At 36.7% G+C, this 24,452-nt stretch overlaps 1 protein-coding gene across 1 annotated transcript in view; it reads right to left on the bottom strand.

The window, feature by feature from the left end:
- LOC134531600 (vesicle-associated membrane protein 7) overlaps window positions 1-23,957 on the bottom strand; it is an 85,123-nt gene extending 61,166 nt beyond the window's left edge. The window contains exons 1-3 of the mRNA XM_063367332.1: window positions 23,517-23,957; window positions 11,152-11,289; window positions 10,981-11,071 (exon numbers count right to left, since the gene is read on the bottom strand). Of these exons, the coding sequence (XP_063223402.1) occupies window positions 10,981-11,071; window positions 11,152-11,289; window positions 23,517-23,720 (433 nt within the window). The 5' untranslated portion in view covers window positions 23,721-23,957. The remainder of the gene's footprint in view (window positions 1-10,980; window positions 11,072-11,151; window positions 11,290-23,516) is intronic.
- Window positions 23,958-24,452: the final 495 nt, after the last annotated feature.

The raw sequence follows: 24,452 nt of genomic DNA, 5'->3' as shown, positions 1-24,452 counted from the left end.
GTGGGTAGTGCCTCTCTTGTGGGTAGTTCCTGCCCTGTAAGTATTGCCTGCCCTGTGGGTAGTGCCTCCAATGTAGGTAGTGCCTCCCTTGTGAGTGTGCCTGCTCTGTGGGTAGTGCCTCCCTTGTGGGTAGTTCCTGCCCTGTGAGTATTGCCTGCCCTGTGGGTAGTGCCTCCCCTGCAGGTAGTGCCTCCCTTGTGGTTGTGCCTGCTCTGTGGGTAGTGCCTCCCTTGTGGGTAGTTCCTGCCCTGTGAGTATTGCCTGCCCTGTGGGTAGTGCCTCCAATGTAGGTAGTGCCTCCTTTGTGAGTGTGCCTGCTCTGTGGGTAGTGCCTCCCTTGTGGGTAGTTCCTGCCCTGTGAGTATTACCTGCCCTGTGGGTAGTGCCTCCAATGTAGGTAGTGCCTCCCTTGTGGGTGTGCCTGCTCTGTGGGTAGTGCCTCCTTTGTGGGTAGTTGCTGCCATGTGAGTATTGCCTGCCCTGTGGGTAGTGCCTCCCCTGCAGGTAGTGCCCGCCCTGTGGGTAGTGCCTCCCCTGCAGGTAGTGCCTCCCTTGTGGGTGTGCCTGCTCTGTGGGTAGTGCCTCCCCTGCAGGTAGTGCCTACCTTGTGATTGTGCCTGCTCTGTGGGTAGTGCCTCCCTTGTGGGTGTGCCTGCTCTGTGGGTAGTGCCTCCCTTGTGGGTGAGCCTGCTCTGTGGGTAGTGCCTCCCTTGTGGGTAGTTCCTGCCCTGTGTGTATTGCCTGCCCTGTGGGTAGTGCCTCCCCTGCAGGTAGTGCCTCCCTTGTGGGTGTGCCTGCTCTGTGGGTAGTGCCTGCATTGTGGGTGTGCCTCCCTTGTGGGTAGTTCCTGCCCTGTGAGTATTGCCTGCCCTGTGGGTAGTGCCTCCCCTGCAGGTAGTGCCTCCCTTGTGGGTGTGCCTGCTCTGTGGGTAGTGCCTCCAATGTAGGTAGTGCCTCCCTTGTGGGTGTGCCTGCTCTGTGGGTAGTGCCTCCCTTGTGGGTGTGCCTCCCCTGCAGGTAGTGCCTCCCTTGTGGGTGTGCTTGCTCTGTGGGTAGTGCCACCCTTGTGGGTAGTTCCTGCCCTGTGAGTATTGCCTGCCCTGTGGGTAGTGCCTCCCTTGTAGGTAGTGCCTGCCCTGTGGGTAGTGCCTCCCCTGCAGGTAGTGCCTCCCTTGTGGGTGTGCCTGCTCTGTGGGTAGTGCCTCCCTTGTGGGTAGTTCCTGCCCTGTGAGTATTGCCTGCCCTGTGGGTAGTGCCTCCCCTGCAGGTAGTGCCTCCCTTGTGGGTGTGCCTGCTCTGTGGGTGTTCCTGCCCTGTGGGTAGTGTCTCCCTTGTAGGTATTGCCTGCCCTGTGGGTAGTGCCTCCCCTGCAGGTAGTGCCTCCCTTGTGGGTGTGCCTCCCTTGTGGGTAGTTCCTGCCCTGTGAGTATTGCCTGCCCTGTGGGTAGTGCCTCCCCTGCAGGTAGTGCCTCCCTTGTGGGTGTGCCTGCTCTGTGGGTAGTGCCTCCAATGTAGGTAGTGCCTCCCTTGTGGGTAGTGCCTGCCCTGTGGGTAGTGACTCCCTTGTAGATAGTACCTGTGCTTTGAGTAGTTTTTTCCTGCAAGTAATGCCTTATCTGTATGTAGTGCCTGCCCTGTATGAGTTCCTCCCTTGTTGTGTGCCTATGCATAGTACAAGGGTTGTCTGAAAAGTTTCCGACCTCAACATGAAGATGGCAGCATTCGTCAACGAAAATTGGGGAATGTGTTTAGTCATGTTTTGGAATATATGGTCTGAAATTTCGGCCATTTTGGACGAGCAGTTGTTTTCTAACCATCGTTTTTGTGAGTCGATGCACATATTTTGTGAAAATGAAAAAAAATGTGTATAGAAGTGTCATTAAATATTTGATTTTGAAAGGCAATATGCCTACGCTAATTGAAGACGATTTGTACGGTGTGCACGGCGACTCTGCGCTATCATTTACCACAGGGATATTTCGGGCAGCTCAATTCAAACATGGCCACACCAGCTTGGGTGACGATGAATTACTGCGACACCAAAAACCGTGAAGGGAGAATCAGCTCCAAAAAATGCAAAGACTGTTCCTTTGGCCGGAGAAAAAAAAAAAAGAGATACTGTTTTCTAGACTAGTTATGGAATTGTCTTAATAAATTATTTTGGAAAAAGAATAACATAACTACGCATCATTACTTCACAAGCTGAAGGCAGAAATTGCAGAAAAATGTCACATTTGCAGAAACAAAAAAATTTGTTTCACCAGAACAATGCACCAGCTCACACCTCAGTGGTTGCCATGGTGAAAATCTACGAACTGCGGTTTGATCTGCTTGAACACCCACCTAACTCACCAGATCTAAACCCAATTGACATTTTTTTTTGTTCCCTAGCCTAAAAGTTGCACTCAGAGGACGACATTTTTGTCGAATGAGGAGGTCATCATGTTCGTAAAAAACTATTATGCAGAGACTCACGCAAACAATTGTTAAAAAACAACTGCTTTAACTCACGTTACAATGTTATATATGACAGACAAATGGAAATACAGGTATAACGCAAGTCCTTTAAATGCTTACCAGAATATTAAGAGGGATTTTCATGATTAAAAAAATTCATCTGAAAATATGCATTTTAGCCATTTTCAATCTTCTACACAAACAGTTCAAAAAAAGTGAAATCCGGATACAGATCTACTTATTTCACCTCAGCATATTCCAAAATGAATCTGACCAACAGCCACAACTCAGATATCTTGAGTACTTTTTAAATTGTGTGATTTCTTTTGAAGCCATGCAGATCATAAGGTCTTCTGTCTTATGTATTTGAAATTTTGTGTAGTCAGCTTGTTATTAGCTAAAAGCGATGTTCATTTTGGGTGGCAAGCATTATTTGATTTAACTATACCTATCTCAGTAGTGATGGAAAAAAAATATCATACCCAGTTGCGAATTTTCCTGTGGAGGAAATGTGATGGACATTGCTTGTGTGTTTATCTGGGTGGTCCAGTTTCCTTGATATGATGATTCAGTAGCTATGAGGGATATTTGTTTTCTGTGTGATGCAAGTAATGATATATTCAATTTCACCACCCAGTAAGCATTTATTTTTTAATGTACAGAGTGTAAATACATTACTTTTTATTTCTTACATATTTTACTACTAATATCGGCTGCATGTGGGCTGCAAGTACACCAATCCCTCATTTAAGAGACTAATGCGTTCCTTAAAATGTTTGTGTTATCCGAAATCGCGTATTCTGAAGCAAGGCTAATTTACTTACTGTGTTCCAAAATGTGTAGGGAAATATTTTTCACATAATATAAATGTATATAATGACACTCAATAATAAATATGTCACACCATTTATCTTTATAAGCCTAACATCAAATACTTTGTATGACAAATTCGACACCGTGTAACTGGAGATAGTTTGGCTGGTTAACTTGCCCGCCCGGGCGTGACCTTCAACTCACGTCACGTACCTTTCCGCAAAATTTCCAAACCATTCTTTACTGGCAATGAAAATGATATTATTGTCCGGATATTTATATTTTCATTTCTCAAAAATTAAAGTGCTAATTCGTGTATCACCACTTGGTTCACATCAATCCTGTCAGGCCCGTGATTTTTTTTTACATTGCACCATTCATTTAACAACCTTTTCCAAGTGAATCATCTGTTCATTTCTGTTCCGGTATCTAATGTGAAAAATATTCCTGCTAGTACAACCAACAGTATCAGACTTATATAATTAAGACAACTGATTTTTTTTGTGAAATAAGGAATTTATAGTTATGGTTTGGTGGAGAAATACAATTTGTTGTTTTGAGGTAGCTCAATGGGGCTCGAGCTCTGTGAGGGGAGGGTTATGTTGCGGTTCGAAATTTTGCTGGGTTTTTGAAATCAAATTTGGGGACTTTACTGATGGGACTCTGGGCTGGCTGCTTTGTTCACTCGTCAGCGCAAGTGACGTGGCCATGTAATTGGGGCACAAGGCCAGCGCGGCGTGCTGCGGGCTTGCAGATTTTTGTTTGTTGTTTGTTCGGCTGGCGCTGGCGCCGCCACGGGCCGCAGTTACTGGGGCGCGCTGTCGTAACAAGCCGCGCGGTGTGGCCTGCACGTTGGGGTAGAGGGTCCTAGTGAGTTGTTTAGTAAATTTGGCTTCAATAACCAGCGTTTGTTATGGTAGGCACGGCGGTGCGCACAAATTTAAGCGTAAGTGAGGGTAATCTCGGGGCTCACTCAGGTGGAGGCTATGCATCTCACCTGTGGTAATGAGTCCGTTTAGCGTTTTAATTTGGAATGTAGGAGTTCACGCTCACTCAGAGGGAGGCTATGCTTCTCTCCTGTGGTAACGAGTCGTTTAAGTTAGTTTATCGTGTAATCGTCTTCAACCTCACTCTGGCGGAGGCTATGCCTCTCGTCAGGGGTCACGAGTCGTTAGAGTCATAGTTTGGAAATGTAATGTTCGTTCGGGTTTTCAAGGGCAGGAGAAGCCCCTACATTAGTTTTTAAAGCAATCGATCAAGAAATGTTCTGCTTATTGGAAAGTGTGAGTATTGAATTATCTTTATTTTAATTTTAATTTTAAATTATGGTGTAATGTATTCGGAAGGATTCTCTCTCTCTCTCTCTCTCTCTTGTATGGTCGTTCAGTCGTCAAGTACTGAAGAGATTGTTGTCGTAATTTTTAAACACGATATGAAAATGTTCTTTAAGACTGATTTTGCTTCTTTAAGTTAAACAAATAAAATCATTTTAATTTAGTATTAAGTTATTTTTCAAAATCTCCTTTAGTTCATCTATCACCAGACATCCTGTACAGGATGACGAACCTATTCACTTCGATCCTAGGTACATTAAAGTATGTTATTAAGTTAAGAGGGATTGTGGATAATGCCTTTCGCAAATTATAAGTATGAAGCCAAGTGAATAGTTAAGAGTTACGGATTCCCCCCCCCCCACCCCCAGGAATATTTATTAAACCATTTTATTTATTTTATTGTTTAATATTTGTAAACGTGCGTGATTTTTATGCAGTAGCTACAAATATTTACACTAAAATCCACAAAACTTTTCTAGTTAAGTATTTTACTATTGAATTCTTAGCCCCCTAAAAAACTGAGTCACAAAACATATTAACCTGCTGTACACAAATTTACACTAAAAGCCATCACAATAATCTTTCTGGCTCTGTAAGTATTTCACAGTACTTAGACTTCTTAACTCTCTCTTCAAAATATCTACACTGTAGCACTTATTATGACAAACAGGTGAAGAACTGCTTTTCAAAACAGAAATGTTGTTCACCGTTTGAATGTTCATTGATGATCTGAATTCTGTTTTATTTTTCTTGACAACACTGAATATCCTCTCACATTCTGCGTTGCTGTGTGGTATCAAAATAATTGTTAACATTACCTTTGAAATTCTGTCATACTTAAAGGTTATGTCAGCACGTCTCATGTTTCGAATGAATACCCATGCAGCATCAATTCTTTCCTGTTTTGAAGTAACTCCTGACAAATCTTTGGTCTGTAAAGCTGCGAATTGTTTTTCCATTTCATCTAAGGCCTCATCTCTTGATTCACAGCCATGAACAGGTAAAATACTAGGGAACAATTCAACAAAATATTGAACATCATGGAAGTGGGCACTTTCAATGTTCTCTATTTGAGCAACCCGAGCTCTACAAACATCACTTTTCAAGGGAAATTTATGGATGACATAATCACAAGCAGATACGAAGTACTTACGAACTGAACTAAAAAATATTCTCTCTTCTTCTGCACGGGTAACAAAAATCCTTCATGTTGCACAACCTACTACAAGATCACAGTCAGATTTCTGGTTCACCGTATCATGATAATTGACAACCAACAAATCAGTGCCTTTAATACTGTTTGCTTGTACAAATCTGGAATACAATTCTTTCAGAAAATCATGCAAAATTTTCTGCAAGACATTAATTTGAGGACTTGCAGTCTGCATTGTCATGTTTAGCTGGTCAATCACAGGAATCAGATTTAAGGCAAACAGACAGAATGCATTATTTAGTGAAGAAGAAACACAAAAATCTTTTCTTCTCTAGAAAGAAAGCTGTTCGTGTTTTTTAACAAACTATGTGACTTATGCTCTTGTGTTGCCACTTTATTTCCACTAGTACCAGCACCACACTCTACTTTCCTCTCACCCACATTCTCACTGGTTCTGTCTACCTTGTAGTCACAGTTAGCATCTTTCGCTTTTGGAATTCTGTAAGATACTAGTGAATTTTGACACTTGGGAAGACTTACTTCTTCATTGAAAAAACTCTGAAGTGGTTTCCACTGTTCAATAACCCTTCCTAAGCTTCTACCTAAGGACAGCCATCTTGTGCATACATGCTTAAGTATTTCCTAGCTTCTGTGTTATACAGCTCTTGAAATTTTTGCAACATTTCCTTCCTTTTAGAACTCTTCTCTAGGTAGAAATATATGTCTATGATTAGTTCATCTAGTTTTAGATGAAAATTTTGATGATGCCTTCTCAGCAGCTAAATTGATGAAGTGAAAAATGCAGCCAACTGACATTAAATTTTTCTGTTTTGTTCTCAATACAGCAATTACACCATTTTTCGAACCCACCATCACAGCAGCATTATATGAACAGAATGCAATGCAGTTACAAAATGGGACTTCTAGACGACCAAGTTCTGTCAACAATAATTCACCTATATTTTTTCCAGTAGAATCCCCATGTAGTGATGGAACAGAAAGCACAGAGGTGACTATCAACTGGCTCTTGGGATCAAAATAAGTCACTGCAATAGGGTATAATTTTGAACCCGTGTCATTGCTACCATCTGTAGCTAGAGAAAAAGGACCATTTTGTAAACATTCCACAATGGTAGATGTGACATCTACAGCAATTTCATTTACAATAGCAGATGTTTTAGTACGTCCACAGCTGTACTGTTTTGCCAGATCAGATTTTGGGAACATTTTCCTAAATAGGGGTCCAACATGATCAGCCACACTAAAAGCAATGTTATGTTCGAATAAATATCCAGTGAAGAAACATTCTGCTCTAACATCATTTTCAATTGAGCTTGTGTTACCAAAGTAACCACTAAATTTTTTGTTTTCCTCTTTGCATTTCCAATTCTTGACATGTTTTGCACTCTTAATATGATTACTAATGTCACTTTTCCCCCCGTGACAAATAGTTATGTCACAACGACATGTACAACAAAATGCAAATTTATCATCTTTATCCAATTTCAATATAAATGGAAACTGCTCGGTATATGCCGACCTGAATACTTGCACATATTGTTTCTGTTTCTCGCACATATTTAAGACTATCTAGACAAATTTGAAATTTTATTTTAGCCGCAAAATTATTCAAATATTTCTATGCACTTCAAATACTTAGTAGTCCACGTTCAAGTTCACTTTACAAACACCGCAGTACCTTCATGCCACGTTATTCACCACATAGGAGCGAAAAAAAAAAAACATACTGGTGAAGCGGCAAAAGTTTGTGTTTTCGCGGTTATTTTTAATTTATTGTATTATGGCTGCTAAAAGATGCCACAACATCTGAAATGCAGGAAGTTATATGAAAAATTATTCTGCTAGAAAGGAAACCTATTTTAAAATCAGCGCAAACATATACCTAACCGAGAAATAACAAGGTATGATGCAACTTATTTACTTACCAAAATCGTAAATTTCTTTGTATCGCTTGGACAAAAACCCATCCTCACTTTTTCCCGCCGCACAGGTTATATTTTTAAAAACTAGTATATAAATATGCACTTGCTAACAACACAACACCGAAACAATAATACTTTGAGGCGAGCTTCGACAACAACTGCACAGCAACAGCGGAGCAAATCACACAGCGCCGTCACGTGACGCCCGCCGTGAAGACAAAAGACAAACTAATATCGTCACGCCCCTATAACTATGGTATTTACGCTCGGGACTGAATAAGGCATCACCTAACTACGGCAAACCATGTAACATTGTTGTTACGATTTATCGTACAAATACAACATTTACGTGGCACTTTTACATAACCAACAGCAGGGCATTCTGCCGCGATTTTATGAATTTTAAATCAGGACATCGGCCGAGAGAAAAATCATAAGATTTGGAGTGTTCCCGTAAAATCGTAAGATGCAAAATTTTCCGTAAAAATTACAGGAAAATCGTAAGGGTTGGCAGGTATGCTAACTGTATCCCACGGCACATCTGTTGTTTACAGAAGTTGAAACAGACTTCGTGGCGTTGTGCACGACTTTTTTTTTTGCCTGCTGAGATTTCGTGGTAACTGAAATTGACAGACTGGGGCAGTAAAATTCACAACACGCTAAATGAATCCGCGCAATCTTAAGACGTGCTAAGTGAGGGATGGATATACATTCAATTTTTGTTAAAAATAAAATTTGTTTTAAGATTGTGCAAATGAATATCATTTATATACATAAAATAATAGAAAAAATTTGGCTAAAAATTATATATATATATATATATAAATATAAATATATAAACACACACACACACACACACACACACACACATATATATATATATATATATGTGTGTGTGTGTGTGTATATATATATATATATATATATATATATATATATATATATATATGTATATATATATACGCATTAGCGGACCCAACCGACGTTCTGTTCAAACGTTTTAAATTCGAAACTGAAATAAAAATAAAATATTTTTGAATATTCGATAACGCGAACACAGCGCTTCCGATAACGCAATAACAGCGCTTCCTACCGGATCCAATGTAAAACATCCAAAGTTCAACAAAAACATTAATTAAATAAATTAATTTAAAAAAATTATTTATCGGATTGAATTGTGAATCTAAACCATTCTTGAATCCACCTGAACACACACTTTAAAGCGGACCCGACAAACGTTGTCCTGTTCAAACGTTTTAAATACAAAAATTATAAATTTTTTAAAATAAACTAAAAATTAAAAATATAAAACTTCAATTTTAAATATACTTTAAACTATAAATGTTATAATGTTATCATTTATTTTATAAAGTTATATTTTTATTTTCAAAGAGGCGTTCAATATGTCATAAGTTGCATAGAATAAAATGAGAACTGACAATTTAAAATTGTAGGTTAGTTGATTGTTATTGAATGCATGTGTATACATAATTTAAAGTAATGAAAAATAGTGTAAAATACTCACTTCAATACTGCACCTTACATATTTTGCACAATGTATATTTTTAATTACACTATAAAACGTATAATAAAATGAGAACTGACAAATTAAATTTGTAGGTTAAGCTGATTGGTATTGAATGTACGTGTATACATCATTAAAATTCACGAAAAATCATGTAAAATACTCAATTCAATACTGCACCTCACAAATTTGCACAATGTATATTTTTAATTACACTTTAAAATGTTATTTCAATAAATAATAATATATTATTCTCAATAAGCAATTCTATTTTAATTTTAAAGTATTAACAACACTAAGCTACGATGCAAGTAACCGATATGCGAAAATGCAACAAAATAAAAAAAAATCATAGAATCCATCCAAAGATTAACAATACATAAATAAATACACAACACATACACATATATACTGTTACGAACTACAGCAAGGCCGGGACACGTGCAGGTGCAGAGCTGGCTGGCGACTGCCGCAATATGATATGTACCGCGCGCGCCTGGAAGATAACAAGGATTGTCGCTTTCCCCCCTCCTTCCCACCTCTCCGCGCGCGACGCCCTGCCTTTGACACGTAACTGACACCAGACAGCTGGGAGATACGCGAGCCGCCGACATGTGTTTCGAGATATTTATACCGTCGTGTCGGCGTGGACTGACGCGACTGGCCCCGGCCGCTCTCGTGAGTTCTGGAATTGCGCCGGGGCCTATATATATGCCCAAGGAGTCAGTAGAGTCAGTGAGGGAGTTCAGAGAGTTCAGGCGGCAGCCTTCCCGCGACGGAGCTTCCGGGGCGATAGTGCCGCGGGTGCGGCAGAGTGGCGAAGTCCTTGGACGAATGTTCCAGGGCAGGGAGTGAGTAACTTCAGTGGAGTCGGGAGTTTTCCCGCGGCGGAGTTTCCGGGCAATAGTGTCGCGAGTGCGGCGGAGTCCCGAGCGAAGTTCTGAGCGAGGCGTCCAACGGATTCTCGGCGAAGGCGAGTGCGGCGGCGGCGGCGGCGGAGTGTGGCGACGGAGTCCCGCGGCGTAGATCCACGAGGGGCGCTGCGGCAAGAGTTGCGCCAGAGGTGCAAGTGGGAGAAATGTCATCCGGGCTGCTAACGACGTCTTTAGACTTGCAAAAGATCAGATTGGCCCCTGAGAAAGGTGCCTCGGGCCACTGCAGCAAAGTTTAACTAAGTAGAGTACACCAGCCTAACAAAGTGTAAATCACCCAATTGTAACCAAATTATATGGAAACAAAAATTTCCAAAAATAATTTAAAATTATAATAAAAATTTTAAAAAACGTGCCGAAATACCTCATTTCCGGCACACAAAGAAAAGTAAAAATTAAAGATTCAAGGCATATCTCTCACTAACCAATAGCAAACAGCATTACAAAATATATTAGTCAAATATCAATACTAACAATGTTTATGTTATCAAATTAAGTATGACAACTAAACAAGATAGTTGTTAAATGGTATAAACTCAATTTTGGTTTTTAATTTATAAATAATGTTCCATCTTAAGTTGGAAGTCGTGGAGCAGAGAAATGTTTACTGAATGACTGACACATAACAAGATACTCTGGCAGAGAACACTATGATTGCCACTTTTCCACATTTCCAGGAGCCCACCACCCGCACAGCTGACATAGCTATGTGATTAAAAGATTTGGAACTACCTAAAAACTTGTTTCTCCTGCTACTAATGAAACAATACATTTGTTTCTGAATGATATTTCAGTAATATTATTACCAAGTCAAGGGACTTACCAATATTTTTCACCATTATATTCTTCAGCTCATCAAGTTCTCCATGGACTCTTGATATTGTATCTATTTCTCGAGATTCTGAGTAATGTTTCTGCAAACAATAAAATGTTACTTTCAAGACCTGAAAGTCCCAATAAATGCAACCCTCCACATTCAAAGAGTCAATCTTACCATTTCGTTCGCCAACACTTGTGAGAATTCCGTGTTCATGGCGTACGCCAAAGCAGTTTCAGCTCGCGTCCCATACGCCGTCTGAAATCTGCGCCTGATCTCATTGAGGTACAAGAACGCTCGAGAGCGCTCAAAATCCTGAGAGAAAAGCAATAAAAATATGTAAATCACAAATGGCAAGCAGGCACAACCATTAATTTCAGACAACTGTTATATTAGATATGATACGCCATTATCTGTGGACTTCCCAGATACATGAAAACTATGGTACTATTCTTTCATTTACGCATTGCTTTCTTTCTGTAGCTGTACTGAAGAGTGGAAGGTGCTGGGTGAGGCAGACTCTCATTTCAAAGTTAATAACCTTTTAACATTTTCTATGGTGGATCATTTACACTGACAAGGTTTTATACTTGTAACAGTTTAGGCAACCGGCTAGCTCAATGATATGAATATTACACTTGCAATTTTTTAAAGTTCCAAAACAGTGTTTAAGTTTAATAAATTATTACTCTTAAAGACTTATGAAAGAAATAAAATCTTTCAAAATCGTACAGGTTTAAACATTTTTATTTTTCCTGACAAAGCCCTATGGCATCCATCTTCTGACTAAGAAACTTAACATGACGAAAACAAAACTTGCGGAACGAACACCTTCACTGGCGGAACGAACACCTTCACTGACAAACATTTTTCAGACATTTTTGGCAAGGCCGTCATTTGTCTCTCCTCTGCTGCATGCAAGGTCCTCTTCCACAATCTCCCTCTTGATTCAAGCCTTCTTTAGTTGCAAAACTTTTTTATTTGTTTGGCCAAGCTGAGTGTTTCATGGTGACCACTGTATTCATCGTTGCAACTGAAATGTTGGTGGACTTCATCATGAGTTTTGTTGGAAGCAGCTAATGAAAAGTAACCTCTTCATTTAATTGTGGCTCTTTCCTCATATATCAGCTGTATACCACCTACTTTATGTTCTTAAAAGATAGGTCTGTGATTCTGTATATTGTACAAATAGTTATACAGAGTGAGGTTGTAATACTGCCTAGCAGACTTACAACTTCTACAAGCCTATACTAGTTTATATATATATATATATATATAGAGAGAGAGAGAGAGAGAGAGAGAGAGAGAGCAAGAATCTACTTCAGTGCACAACAAATTTACATTATTATTATTATTATATTATCAATTTTGTTGACATCCAAGTTACTTGCCTCAGTATTCGAGGTTTCCAACGTGCAAACATAACTAGATCCGTCTTCTTCTGCGGTGGTGATTTGAACATGATCAATTGATTTTCTGGTACTAGAGTTAACATTATTGCATTATTTGCAACAGCAAGCAAGAGTGAAAAATTTCAGATATTAACAATGTTACCAACCACTTGGTCTTGCGCAAGAATGGAATGTGAATTTGGTATTAGTAACTATATGGCAAGGGAAAAAATACTTGAAGTAAAGGGAGTGGTATCAAAACCTGGGAAAACTCTATCTCGCAAAACAGGTGTGTTGGTAATGTTTATTATGGAATCATTATTGATGCAAAAATGTTTACATATTTTAAACAATTTGAAAATATTTGTAGTTTGTGATTGGTATGTGGTAAGAGTTTTTCTTATTGATAATGATGATACATGAATGATCATAATTAAGAATTTTTACATATTTTTGCTTTACTAGTACTTATGATTTAAATTTTCAAATTCAATAAAAAAGTGGGGGGGGGGGGGGGGGGTTTATGTGACATAGCATAACTTCACCCCTGTGTTAATAATATTTTTATTAATTTGCAAAGTATTTTTTTTCTCCATAATTTATACTTGTATTTCTTTTATTATGCATAGGCATTTCAAGTATGTTGTTTATGCTTTAATAGTGATTATTATTAATTTGGGTTAGGATTTACATAAAGCTGAATGTAATATATTTAATATTATTCTTTCACTCTAATTTATTTCATCAGTTAAAATTAATATTTCTCTTAATTACATTTATACAATTATGGGCAGTAAGATGGATGTTCTAGAACTTTCTAGAAGATTGGAAAATAAAGGAAGACAGGCGTGACACTCTGTCGCCAGCAAGTTATTTTTCACGCCTCAAGTTACTGGTTTGTTGGAAAAACCCAGCACGTGGCAGCATGAATGCGCAGTAATTGACAAACTTTCGCTGGGCGCTGCCTCGTCAGCCAATTAGAGTGAGACATGCGGTAGTGTGATGTGCCCTTCCAGATTTTCATGGAATAAAATTTGTAAGCATATTTTCTTATATGGTCAGGTACTGAATAGGTACTGTGTTGTGACTGATCAGTTGACTGTGTTGCCTCTCTTTGTTGCTAAAATTGTAAAGGAAGGTAACTGAATGGTGCAAGGCGGTTTCACTCGATGGTAGCCGCATGCGGTTGTCGTCTGCAACTCATGAAAAGAATGTACTACCTACACGACAATTTCACGCCTGCTGGTTAGGGCCAGGCTGAGTTGCAACCTTTTTTTTTAAATTATTTTTTCAGACATTGATAAGAAGGCGTCTGCATTGGCATCCGGGAAACAATTCAGCAGGAGGAAGTACCAGGTTAAGTGAACTGAACCTAGGGACTTTATTTTTTTATATCAATTGACAGGAAGTTGTTAAGTCCAACGGGAACTGAGTTGTTTATGTACCTATTGTAATTTTTTTTTATCAGAAGATAATTCAACCAGTATAAAAAACTTTTCTAGTTCCCACGAACTTTAATCTGAGGACTGAGCTGTGGTTGGTAATGTGTGTGAATTCAAGTTTTTTTTAAACAGTAAAAAACAAAGGAAATTTGAAAATGCTTTTATTTTTCAAAATAAAAACTTTACCAAATAACTCACTATGATTAAAAGACTTAACTTAAAAACAATCTTTAAGTCACTACCTACAATATTGCTTTAAAGTTTCTGGGTTGTATTGCCGGGCCTATCTGGAATGTAACAGGTTGACGGCGTGCATCATGCTCAGTTGAGCATGTTTCCTTTGTGTTTGCAATATTTTCATTTTTAGAAATTTCTTCTAGGGATTGCTCTAACTCTGACTGATGATCATTTTCAATTGCGAAATCTTGATGAAATTCATCAGTAAGATCGATGACATCACTACCAATTTCTTCCAACCACTGATAAACTGTTTTTCCAAAGTTAGAATCACTTACACGTACTTGTTACTGTAATCCAGATGAACTTGCCATTGCTTGAATACATGCCAGACGTACACATTAACTACCTGGGTCTCACAGACCCAAAACACAGTGTTTACTGAACGACAGTTTCCGGCCAACTGACAGCTCTATACTGGAGGTAGCAGTCCTTTCATTTTACCCATTTTAAACGAAAAATTCAACTTACTTTACACTAAATCAAGGAACAGTTTTTTTCTTCTTTTAGCAATTCAACTTAGTAAAGGCAAGTTCTCTTCTTTACCAAAACTTCTGCTGCTTCAGCCATCTCATCCGCTGGAACTTGGTAGGTTCTACCTGTTACTATGGTTGGCTGTAATTTGCACAAAATGTAGTTTATTGGCAGTGCTAAGGTACCTATTTGTTCTACCAGGATATGTCAATGATGGTGATGGTCCTTTTAGGTGAAGAAAGGAAACACAAAATTATTTTTTAATATCATATTTTGAGTCAACATGAGCCAACCACCACTCCTTATTGTAAGCACAAGCGACAAAAACCCACAATTTCTTCAATGGAATGTCTTCATCGCCAGAGCTGATCTGTAACCTATATGTTTCTGAATCATCAGAGAATGTGTACATTTTCGTTTTGACCCTATTTAGATCTGGAGGGATGAAGGCATGGAATTTCTGGGCCCTAGGAACTGCCACAACTTTTTCAAACCTTAGTTTTAAATTCTTTTCTTCATTTATAAATATAAGGGAATTTTGATTTGAAAATACATACTGTAAATTTCATGCAAAGTTCTCAAAATCAACCTTTTCTGAACATGGATTGGCTTATTTTCAGTGTCCTTATCTATGAAAACATAATCTTATTTTTCTAGGCATTTATTTGCCCACTCACTTCGTCATCATTATAACATTCTGTTACCAACACACCTGTTTTGCGAGATAAGAGTTTTCCCAGGTTTTGATAGCAATCCCTTTACTTCGAGTATTTTTTTACTTGCCATATAGTTACTAATACCAAATTCACGTTCCATTCTTGCACAACCCAAGTGGTTGGTAAAATTGTTAAAATCTGAATTTTTTCACTCTTGCTTGCTGTTGTAAATTTTTTTTTTTTGCAGATTAAGAATTTCTGTTTACGAGTTGTCTGGTGGATTTTTGTTATCCTCTTCTATGTTGCCAGCTTGTAAAAAAGTTTCATTAAAACTTAATTCAATTTTGTCAAGTTTTTCATTGCAGTATTTCTTATTTGATTTAAATTTTATTTTAACAACAGGCGATTCTCCTATTGATGTCAATGAAACATTTAAAAAATCTATACCTGATTCTATATCCATATGGGTCATTCCATGGTTGCGTGTGTGACATTTTGACAGTGGATTTAATAATATAAAAATTATATAATGAATACGTCATAATAAATACCACTTTTTTTCTTATAATATATTAACCTACAACTAGATAAGTATGTCATAAATTTTTTAATTGGTTAAGGAGAATAACACTTGCAAAAAAAAAATTGTTAATCTTTGTTGCGTGCGTGACAAAAGCATACACCCCTCTTTGATGGAAATGAAATCAATGTTAAAATTCTGTTTTATTAAAAGATAAAAATGATCAATACTTGCTGGTAGCACAAATAAAATGTGCACCTTTAAGATGATCTAGTCAATGTTCCTCAAAACCAATATTTTCACATGCAAACTTAACTTTGCAAATGTTGCGCGTGTGACTGTTGCGTGTGTGACACTTTGAGACTTAAGCTGGTATAATAATCAGCTGCAAATTGACAAAGATGTGTTTGGTTGCAAAATAAAATAAATATTTACCAAGATAGCAATAAAAGTAATATTATATTACACATAGAAAAAATATATACTGATTACATAAATGAAAATTGAACCCTATCATTTTTCTTTGCATCCTCAAAATGTTTAGACTGTTTTCTTTTTATATATGATGTAGCTTGATTGCTATCATCTGCATCTGTATTTTCTTCACACAGTCAGATACTGTTCCAGTTTCTGAAACAATTTGGGGATGTCCTTCCACATTTTTCCACTGTTTCCATTTCATTTCATTAGTCAAAGTTTCTTCATCATATTGACTTATAATATCTCTGACAGAATTGCATGCCAACGTACATTTCTCACATATATCTAACATGCAATCAAATCTTTCAACATCACAGACAAGAATTGCTAGTAAATCATTTGTACTATGTGGGAAAACATTTAATTCCTTTGCCAAACTTTCCACCAAAAAATGCATGTTCGCGTGGTAATGACATACACATGTGTTATGACTCATAGTAGAAACGGGATATACAAATTGCGGTCGAAGCTCAATCGGGATATTCCTTCACAAACTCTTCATAGGCCTCCGCAATGGTCATCGTCATATTACGTTTCTGTACAACATCTTTCTTGCCAGACTGAACATTCTTAACAGTGCATTTGTCCTTTCTTCCTGGTTCAGTTCTGCTTATATCATCACGGAGATAATACTGCGTCACTTTAGCTTTGGTTTCTTCATTTAGTCTCTGGCCATGTTCTTTTTTCATTTTATTTAGCAGGTTCAATCTTTTCCCATATTCTGGTAATTCATCAACTAACAATTTTGCTACTACTGCTTTACACTTTCCTGGGCTATGTGGTAAAATTCGCATCAATTTACAAACTGCTTTCCCTAGGGATCTGTTACTTCTATACAAACTCTTTTCAGGCAACACATTACTATTACTCTTAACAGTTTGTGACTTTTTATTTTCTCTGTGCTTCCTCTGCCTTATTCTGTCTTGCTTTCGCTTGAACTTTAACTCCTTATCAGTTTGAATACGTTTTTGTTGGTCCCTTCGTAATTTAAATCTTTCACATTCTTTTCTTAAGTACGCTTCATACTTCGCTGGGTCTTGTTTAAGCCTTTCTCTAAAAGCCTGTGACCTATTCGTAGATGTCATAGTTCTTCTGCAACAATACCAGTTATAGATTTAACATTAACCTCAAATAAATTTTAACCAATAACAGCATGTAACACACAAAGGCATTTGCAAAAATGGTCATTTAAATTTAATGTTGGTGTTCAAATAGAAACTGTGTTACATGCAATCCTCTTGGTTACAAGTTTTTTTTTAGGTTAGTTCATAGTTTAAATCAAACCAGAATGCATCTCTTTTGTGTTGTTGGAGTTGCAAGCTTATAAAGCTTGTATTTGACGGTGTCACACACGCAACACTACTTCCAGTTAAAAATATAAAAGTTGCCAGAAAACTTTGTTATAGTAAAATGTAGGCCATGTGGCACACCTCACTTCTAGAAAGTTTCACATTGATATGTCAATTAGTTGTTTGTAAAAACTAATTTAACCATGTTTTGTGTTGCGTGTGTGACACAAAATCATTACATATTTTCATTTTATGCTGTGCAATATATGCTCACCTGATTTGGTCCAAAATGGTATTAAAAATACTTCCACATCTGTACAGTATGGTCTACATAAAACAATGGACATAACTCAAACAGGAAGATAATCAGGGTAGTCAATATGGAGAGGTACTTTTCCCTTTTTGGCAACAGTATTGTTAGCACTAAAGTCTAACATTGGAAAATAAAGTTTTAACTGTGCAAATAATTTTTTAATTTTGCATATATAGTAAAAGGATTATTAAGTAATACAAAAATGCACTGTACAATTAATTTTAAATATTTTAATTTTTTTTATGCTGCAATACAATGTTGATACATTGCAGGAATTCGTTCGAAATAATGTGCCGTTGCTGAATGAACAGCAAAAACAAGTATACGAAACATTAATGCAAGCGGTGGACAATAATACTGGTGGTCTATTCTTCCTGGACGCGCCTGGAGGAACAGGGAAGAAAACATTTGTCATTTCATTGATTTTGGCTACTATTCGATCAAGATGTGACATAGCTTTGGCGTTAGCATCATCTGGAATTGCGGCGACTCTTCTAGATGGCGGTCGTACTGCACATTCTGCGCTTAAGTTGCCACTCAATTTAAACACAATTGATACTCCAACATGCAATATTTCCCGATCCAGTGCAATGGGAAAATTGTTGATGCAATGCAAGCTCATTGTTTGGGATGAGTGCACAATGGCACATAAGAAATCACTTGAAGCACTTAACTTCACACTGAAGGATCTTCGGCGAAATAACAATATCTTTGGCGGCTTGATGATATTGTTGGCAGGCGATTTCAGGCAGACGTTGCCAGTAATTCCCCATGGAACGCCTGCAGATGAATTGAATGCTTGCCTGAAGGCATCACCTTTATGGAATAACGTAAAAACATTATCGCTAACCACTAATATGAGAGTTCAACTTCAAAATGATCAAAGTGCTGCACAATTTTCCAAACAATTGTTAGATGTTGGAAATGGAAAAGTCCCAGTTGATGCGACATCTGGATTAATTACTCTTACCAACGACTTTTGCCGATTTGTAGACTCTCAATTAGCTCTTATTGAAAATGTTTTCCCAAACATTAGTGAGAATTATCAGAATTATGCTTGGTTAAGTCAACGAGCAATTCTTGCCGCAAAGAATAATGATGTACACGCACTGAATTTCACCATTCAATCAAAAATTTCTGGCGATTTGGTGACATACAAATCCGTTGATTCCATAACAAATCCCGATGATGTAGTAAATTATCCAACTGAGTTTTTGAACTCTCTGGAGTTACCAGGATTTCCACCACATAACTTGCTACTCAAAGTTGGTACAGTTATTATGATATTGCGTAATTTGAATCCACCGCGACTTTGCAACGGTACTCGACTTTCGGTAAAAAGACTTATGCCGAATTTGATTGAGGCAACCATTATTAACGGAAAGTACGCAGGTGAAAATGTATGTATTCCTCGAATACCAATGATTCCGACTGATCTTCCGTTTGACTTCAAACGATTGCAATTTCCAGTTCGCCTTGCGTTCGCAATGACAATTAACAAGTCGCAAGGCCAATCGCTTAGTGTTTGCGGAATAAATTTAGAAAATCATTGTTTTTCACATGGGCAGTTATACGTTGCGTGTTCACGAGTTGGGAAACCATCCGCTTTCTTTGTGTTAACGTCAGACCAAAAAACAAAAAATGTGGTTTACCAAAGAGCACTTCAATGAAACGGATAATTTGCGGACACGTATAACGCTTCGATTCAGTATTTACTTTGGATTCACTTTCATTTACTTAGAGAAGTTCAACTAAATAACACTTCATTTTTGTAATCGAAATGAATTCATTACTGTTGTGAAATGAAATAAAATTTTGCCTTTTCAAATATAAAACAAAAAAAAATTTTTCTTCATCTTTTAATCACCAAACGAAATGTTACATAAAACGAAGCCATTTGGTGGTGAAACGGAGTTCGCCGGGTTTGCTAGTCATTTATATTAGTTAATTTTCAGAACTTGAGTATGATTGTTTCTTGCTTTGAAAGAAGTAAAAATTTTCATTCCATCCTCAATAATATCATTTCGCTTTGTCATCCATGGTGTGACATTCCTTAGGTTTTTAGTTACCCAATGCCGTCTTTATTGAAAGGATTGCTACAATATTTACCTCACGGTTTATCCATGTGTATCTTATAAACTTGCACAGAGCACTTGGTCACTCAAGAGACAATTCACAACACAATGACTGAAGACAAGAGCCCTAAAAGGAGGAAGTTAACTAAGGGTTGCAAGTTGAGAAAGGAAAGAAATATGTCACTGCTTAAGTAACTCCTGTCAGGTCCAGTTGTTATGTTTAACAAAGAAACTATTATCACCATTTAGAACAACTTTTCTAACGTAAATTTTTATGGTATAAAGGAGAATCAATTATTAAGACAACTTTAAATTGAAAAACTTTGATAAGTTTTTATGATGTAACAAGTCATGAATTAGCAGAATTTTCACATGCATTGTTTTTCAAAAAAAAATTATTTCAATGTGACACCATTCAAATACCATCATGTAACTTTGTACACAACTAACCAAAGAGGTTTGGTATAAAATATATTTTTTCATCAAAATTAAACATTTTCAGTGTTTTATAAAAAAAAAACATTTTTTGAGGGTAAATATGTAGTTGGGCGGTATTTGCGAAAAAAAATGTTAAAAATCTGAAAATACTTTTATTCTATGCTCTTTAACTTCCTCTTTTCAATAAAAGCGGCGGAGGTAATAAATTCCAAATACTTTAGGAGATATCGAATTTTTAAATTTCATCATATGTAGTTGAGCGGTATTTGCGAAAAAAAAATGTTAAAAATCCGAAAATACGTTTATTAGATGCTCTTAAACTTCCTCTTTTCATTAAAAGCGGCGGAGATAAGAAATTCCAAATACTTTATTAGATATCGAATTTTTAAATTTCATTACAATTATAGCAGCGCGTTCATGTGGCTTTCCCATTGTTTCTTGTTTACGAGCATCTATTTTTTTATTGGATAATGATATCACGTGATTGTTCGTGATAGGCCAGAATTCAAATTAACCAATACGTGATTATTTACTTCATTTATTGTTTAAAACCGTATTTAATTACCGCCTCCAACTTATGCGAGTTTTTAACGTTTCTTATTTTAAAGTCTTATTTTTTATTGTTGCGCAAGTAATAAGTAACAAAAAAAATTTACGTGAGTTGTTTCTGTTCATCCTTTGTCCCGGTTTGTTAGGTCAGGTCAGTTACATTATAAATACTTTAAAACTAAAGAACCATTGAAATAATTTCATATTATTTCTAATGTACGCTTAGTTTCAAAGTATTTATAATGTAACTGACCTGACCTAATTGACCATTTTCATTAATTAGGCATTCACAAACACACGGCAAAATAAAAAAATGGCGACGGTCGAATGATAAACACAGGTCTTGTATGCAAAATAAGAACGGCGATATCTCCTAAAGTATTTGGAGTTTCTTATCTCCGCTGCTTTTAATGAAAAGAGGAAGTTGAAGAGCATCTAATAAAGGTATTTTCGGACTTTTAACATTTTTTTTCGCAAATACCGCTTAACTACATATGATGAAATTTAAAAATTCGATATCTCCTAAAGTATTTGGAATTTCTTACCTCCGCCGCTTTTAATGAAAAGAGGAAGTTGAAGAGCGTCTAATAAAGGTATTTTCGGATTTTTAACATTTTTTTTTCGCAAATACCGCTCAACTACATATTTACCTTTTTGAGTTCTTTGGAAAAAAATATAAAGTGATGTGATACACTCAGGTAGTAAGTAAAATTAAAGCCCTCTTCATTCTAAAGAGAATGGTACAAATTTGAGCTTTCTAGGACTAATGGTTTTAGTTACATGCTTTAAAGATTTAAAAAGTTTCTACAAACTATTATTAGGTACTTTTTTTCCTTAAATTTATAGATCAAAAATGACATTTCAAAAACATTTTAACTTTTTATTTTTTGTCAAACTGATGAGTAGAGCACAATCACCAAAATGATACATTTTGAAATCTCAAGGTTTAAAATAATTATTTTATTGGTTTATTTGATATGGAATGCCCTGTGGGTCTGTATATGTATTTTTTGGATAACTTTAGTAAAATATTGAGAATTGTCGATTAAGTTTAGTTAGTTACATTAAAAATACTTAAAAACATCCTGGATGGTTAATAATGTTAGTATAGCTACTAATCTAACTAACCATCCACAATATTTTAAAGTATTTTTAATGGAGCTAACCTGATCCAAACAACAATTCTTACAATGTAACAAATTTGTAATATTTACACCGAATACGCATAAACACAGTCTCGGAATGGATTGTTGTGAATGTTAGGTTTGCAGATCCTGTAAAGAGGAACTGACAAAGTACTTACTGGTAATTATTCGATACTACACGCACGTCATATTAATTTATGCTTTTAGGGTTGATAATATCGAAATCTCACCTTGACAGTGACCTTCCCATTGTTTTGAAGGTCAATTGTGCAAAGTTTCAACTCAATCGGATGAACAATGCATGAGCGTATAGAAGACGAACACACAAAATTTCATTTTTATACACAAGATTTCCGGAAAAGCAGCGACGTAAGAACATTACCCATTCCTCTACTTACCTTTAAAACAAAATGCGCAAATTTTCACTGGTTTCAGAGAAATCATCATTTATGGGTTACATTACGTAGGTAGCCTGTGCAGTGAAACGGTCGCCACCATTGTCCTTTTTCGTTGTAATTTGGGAAACCTAAGATTTACACCAATCCATTCCAAGGCCAGAACAGTTCTGAAGTTCACTAAAGTCCGCCTCTCGCATGAGCAACTTCAGTAGCACACAAGTAATATAGGATAAAATCATACAGAAAAGATGTGGATATCATCATAGACTTTAGTGACTGAGAAATTAGAGAGTTGTCATAATAGATTAAAAATATTCTCAAAACTTGTGGATGGTGGATTAGGTTAGCTACAATTCAAAAAGTTTAAGATATTGGATGGTTGGTAAGGTTAGTATAGCTACATTATTTTATAGTATTTGTAATGTCGCTAACCTAACCTAGCCAAACGTTCACATGATTTCACAGTATTTTTATTGTTATTATTATTTTCCAAGTCGCTCTGCTAAAGCACAGTGGTGCTGGCCGCATCACTGCACAAGCTACATAACGTAACCTATAAATTATTTCTCTGAAACAAGTAATACCTATTTGCAAACACTGTTTAAAAGGTTGGTAGAGGATTTTTTTGAATTTAATTTAATTTATGGAAAAGCAGAACATAAGAATTTTACCAAATTTTTAATTACATACTGGTTAACTACTTAGTATCTCAATACCCTCTTAGATAATGACTAGAAAATATGTCAGCACGCAAATTAAACCATTTTGAAATTTTTGTAATTTTTATTAAAGTATTTCTTCACAATTATCAGATTAAATTTACATGAGGTTACCACACTTATCAGATACCTTATACGACCCTTTGGTACAAATACTTTAACAGTTAGCATAATTGCTTGTAAGTAGTAAACAGTACAATTTATTAGTTGAATTTCAAAATAACCAAAATCATATTCTTGGATAAACATACCTACTACTGAATAATAATTCTGCCGTAGCTAACGAAATAATAGAACTATCGAAATACAGTTTTACAGTGAACAGGAAATTCAGAATATAAAAAATGCATTTTAAAAATTTTTTTTTTCTTTTTTTTGCCTGTTTCGATGCACCAGTTTAGAAATTAGGTACTTACATCGTCAGTGATGCACATGTAAATAATCCTGCTCTCACAAATGTAGTGAAATAAGTAACTTCCATGTGAATAAGTCAACTTTGTATCCTCGGGTGGAATCTTGGCCAAAATTTGCTCCGTAACTTCTGCAAAATTTCCCGCACATGACGCATATTTGGTCAAGACAGTAGTGCCTCGAGCCACAACGCTGTACAATATAGGCATTGTAGATCACTACCACAAATAAGGCGGAAAATCGTTCACTACAGCACAGACAGTTGCTTTATCTAAAGTCAACTACAAACAATATCACGCCAATAAAACATATTCCAAATTACCACTTAAAAATTTAGATTTTGTCACTTAAGAAAGTTTAATATTTTTGAGGTATTATCGTATCTACCCAAAACCAAACAAAAGCTGTCATGTGATCATAGGGCCTGTCACTACCAACCAGAGATTAGAGAAAGTTACAGATGGAGCATAAGCATTGAAAACTAAGGTCAGTTTGTTCACGTAAGAAGATGGCGGCCATTTGTATGCATTCCTGAACAGCTGGTATGAGGGTAATATGTCATGATAACTCTGATCTGACGGAAAGCAAAATAAATATAACGTCAAGACATCGTATGTATGTCAGCGTATTTTCCGTGAGAAAATTTTAAATTATTGTATCTGGTAACCCCAAAATGCTATAATAAAGGAGAATGAACCCATATATTTATCAACCAGCTTAAAATTTCATGTGACCTTTACTACATTATAGACTAATCCTGACCGCAGCTACGTTTGACAAACATATAGCCATATATAGATTCGAAATGTAATGTTCTTCCCCTTTTTTGTAACATTATTGGTCTTTCCGACATAAATTGCATAGAGGTTAACTGATTTACCGGCATGCTGAAAATATCATTAAGTGGATTTTCGCACTAAATTTGAATCGCAAATGATTGC

This window comes from Bacillus rossius, chromosome 5 (assembly GCF_032445375.1).
Source record: "Bacillus rossius redtenbacheri isolate Brsri chromosome 5, Brsri_v3, whole genome shotgun sequence".
Taxonomy (NCBI): Eukaryota; Metazoa; Arthropoda; class Insecta; order Phasmatodea; family Bacillidae; genus Bacillus; species Bacillus rossius.
Note: the sequence above shows the minus strand (reverse complement) of the source record. Positions and strands in the feature narration are given on the sequence as shown.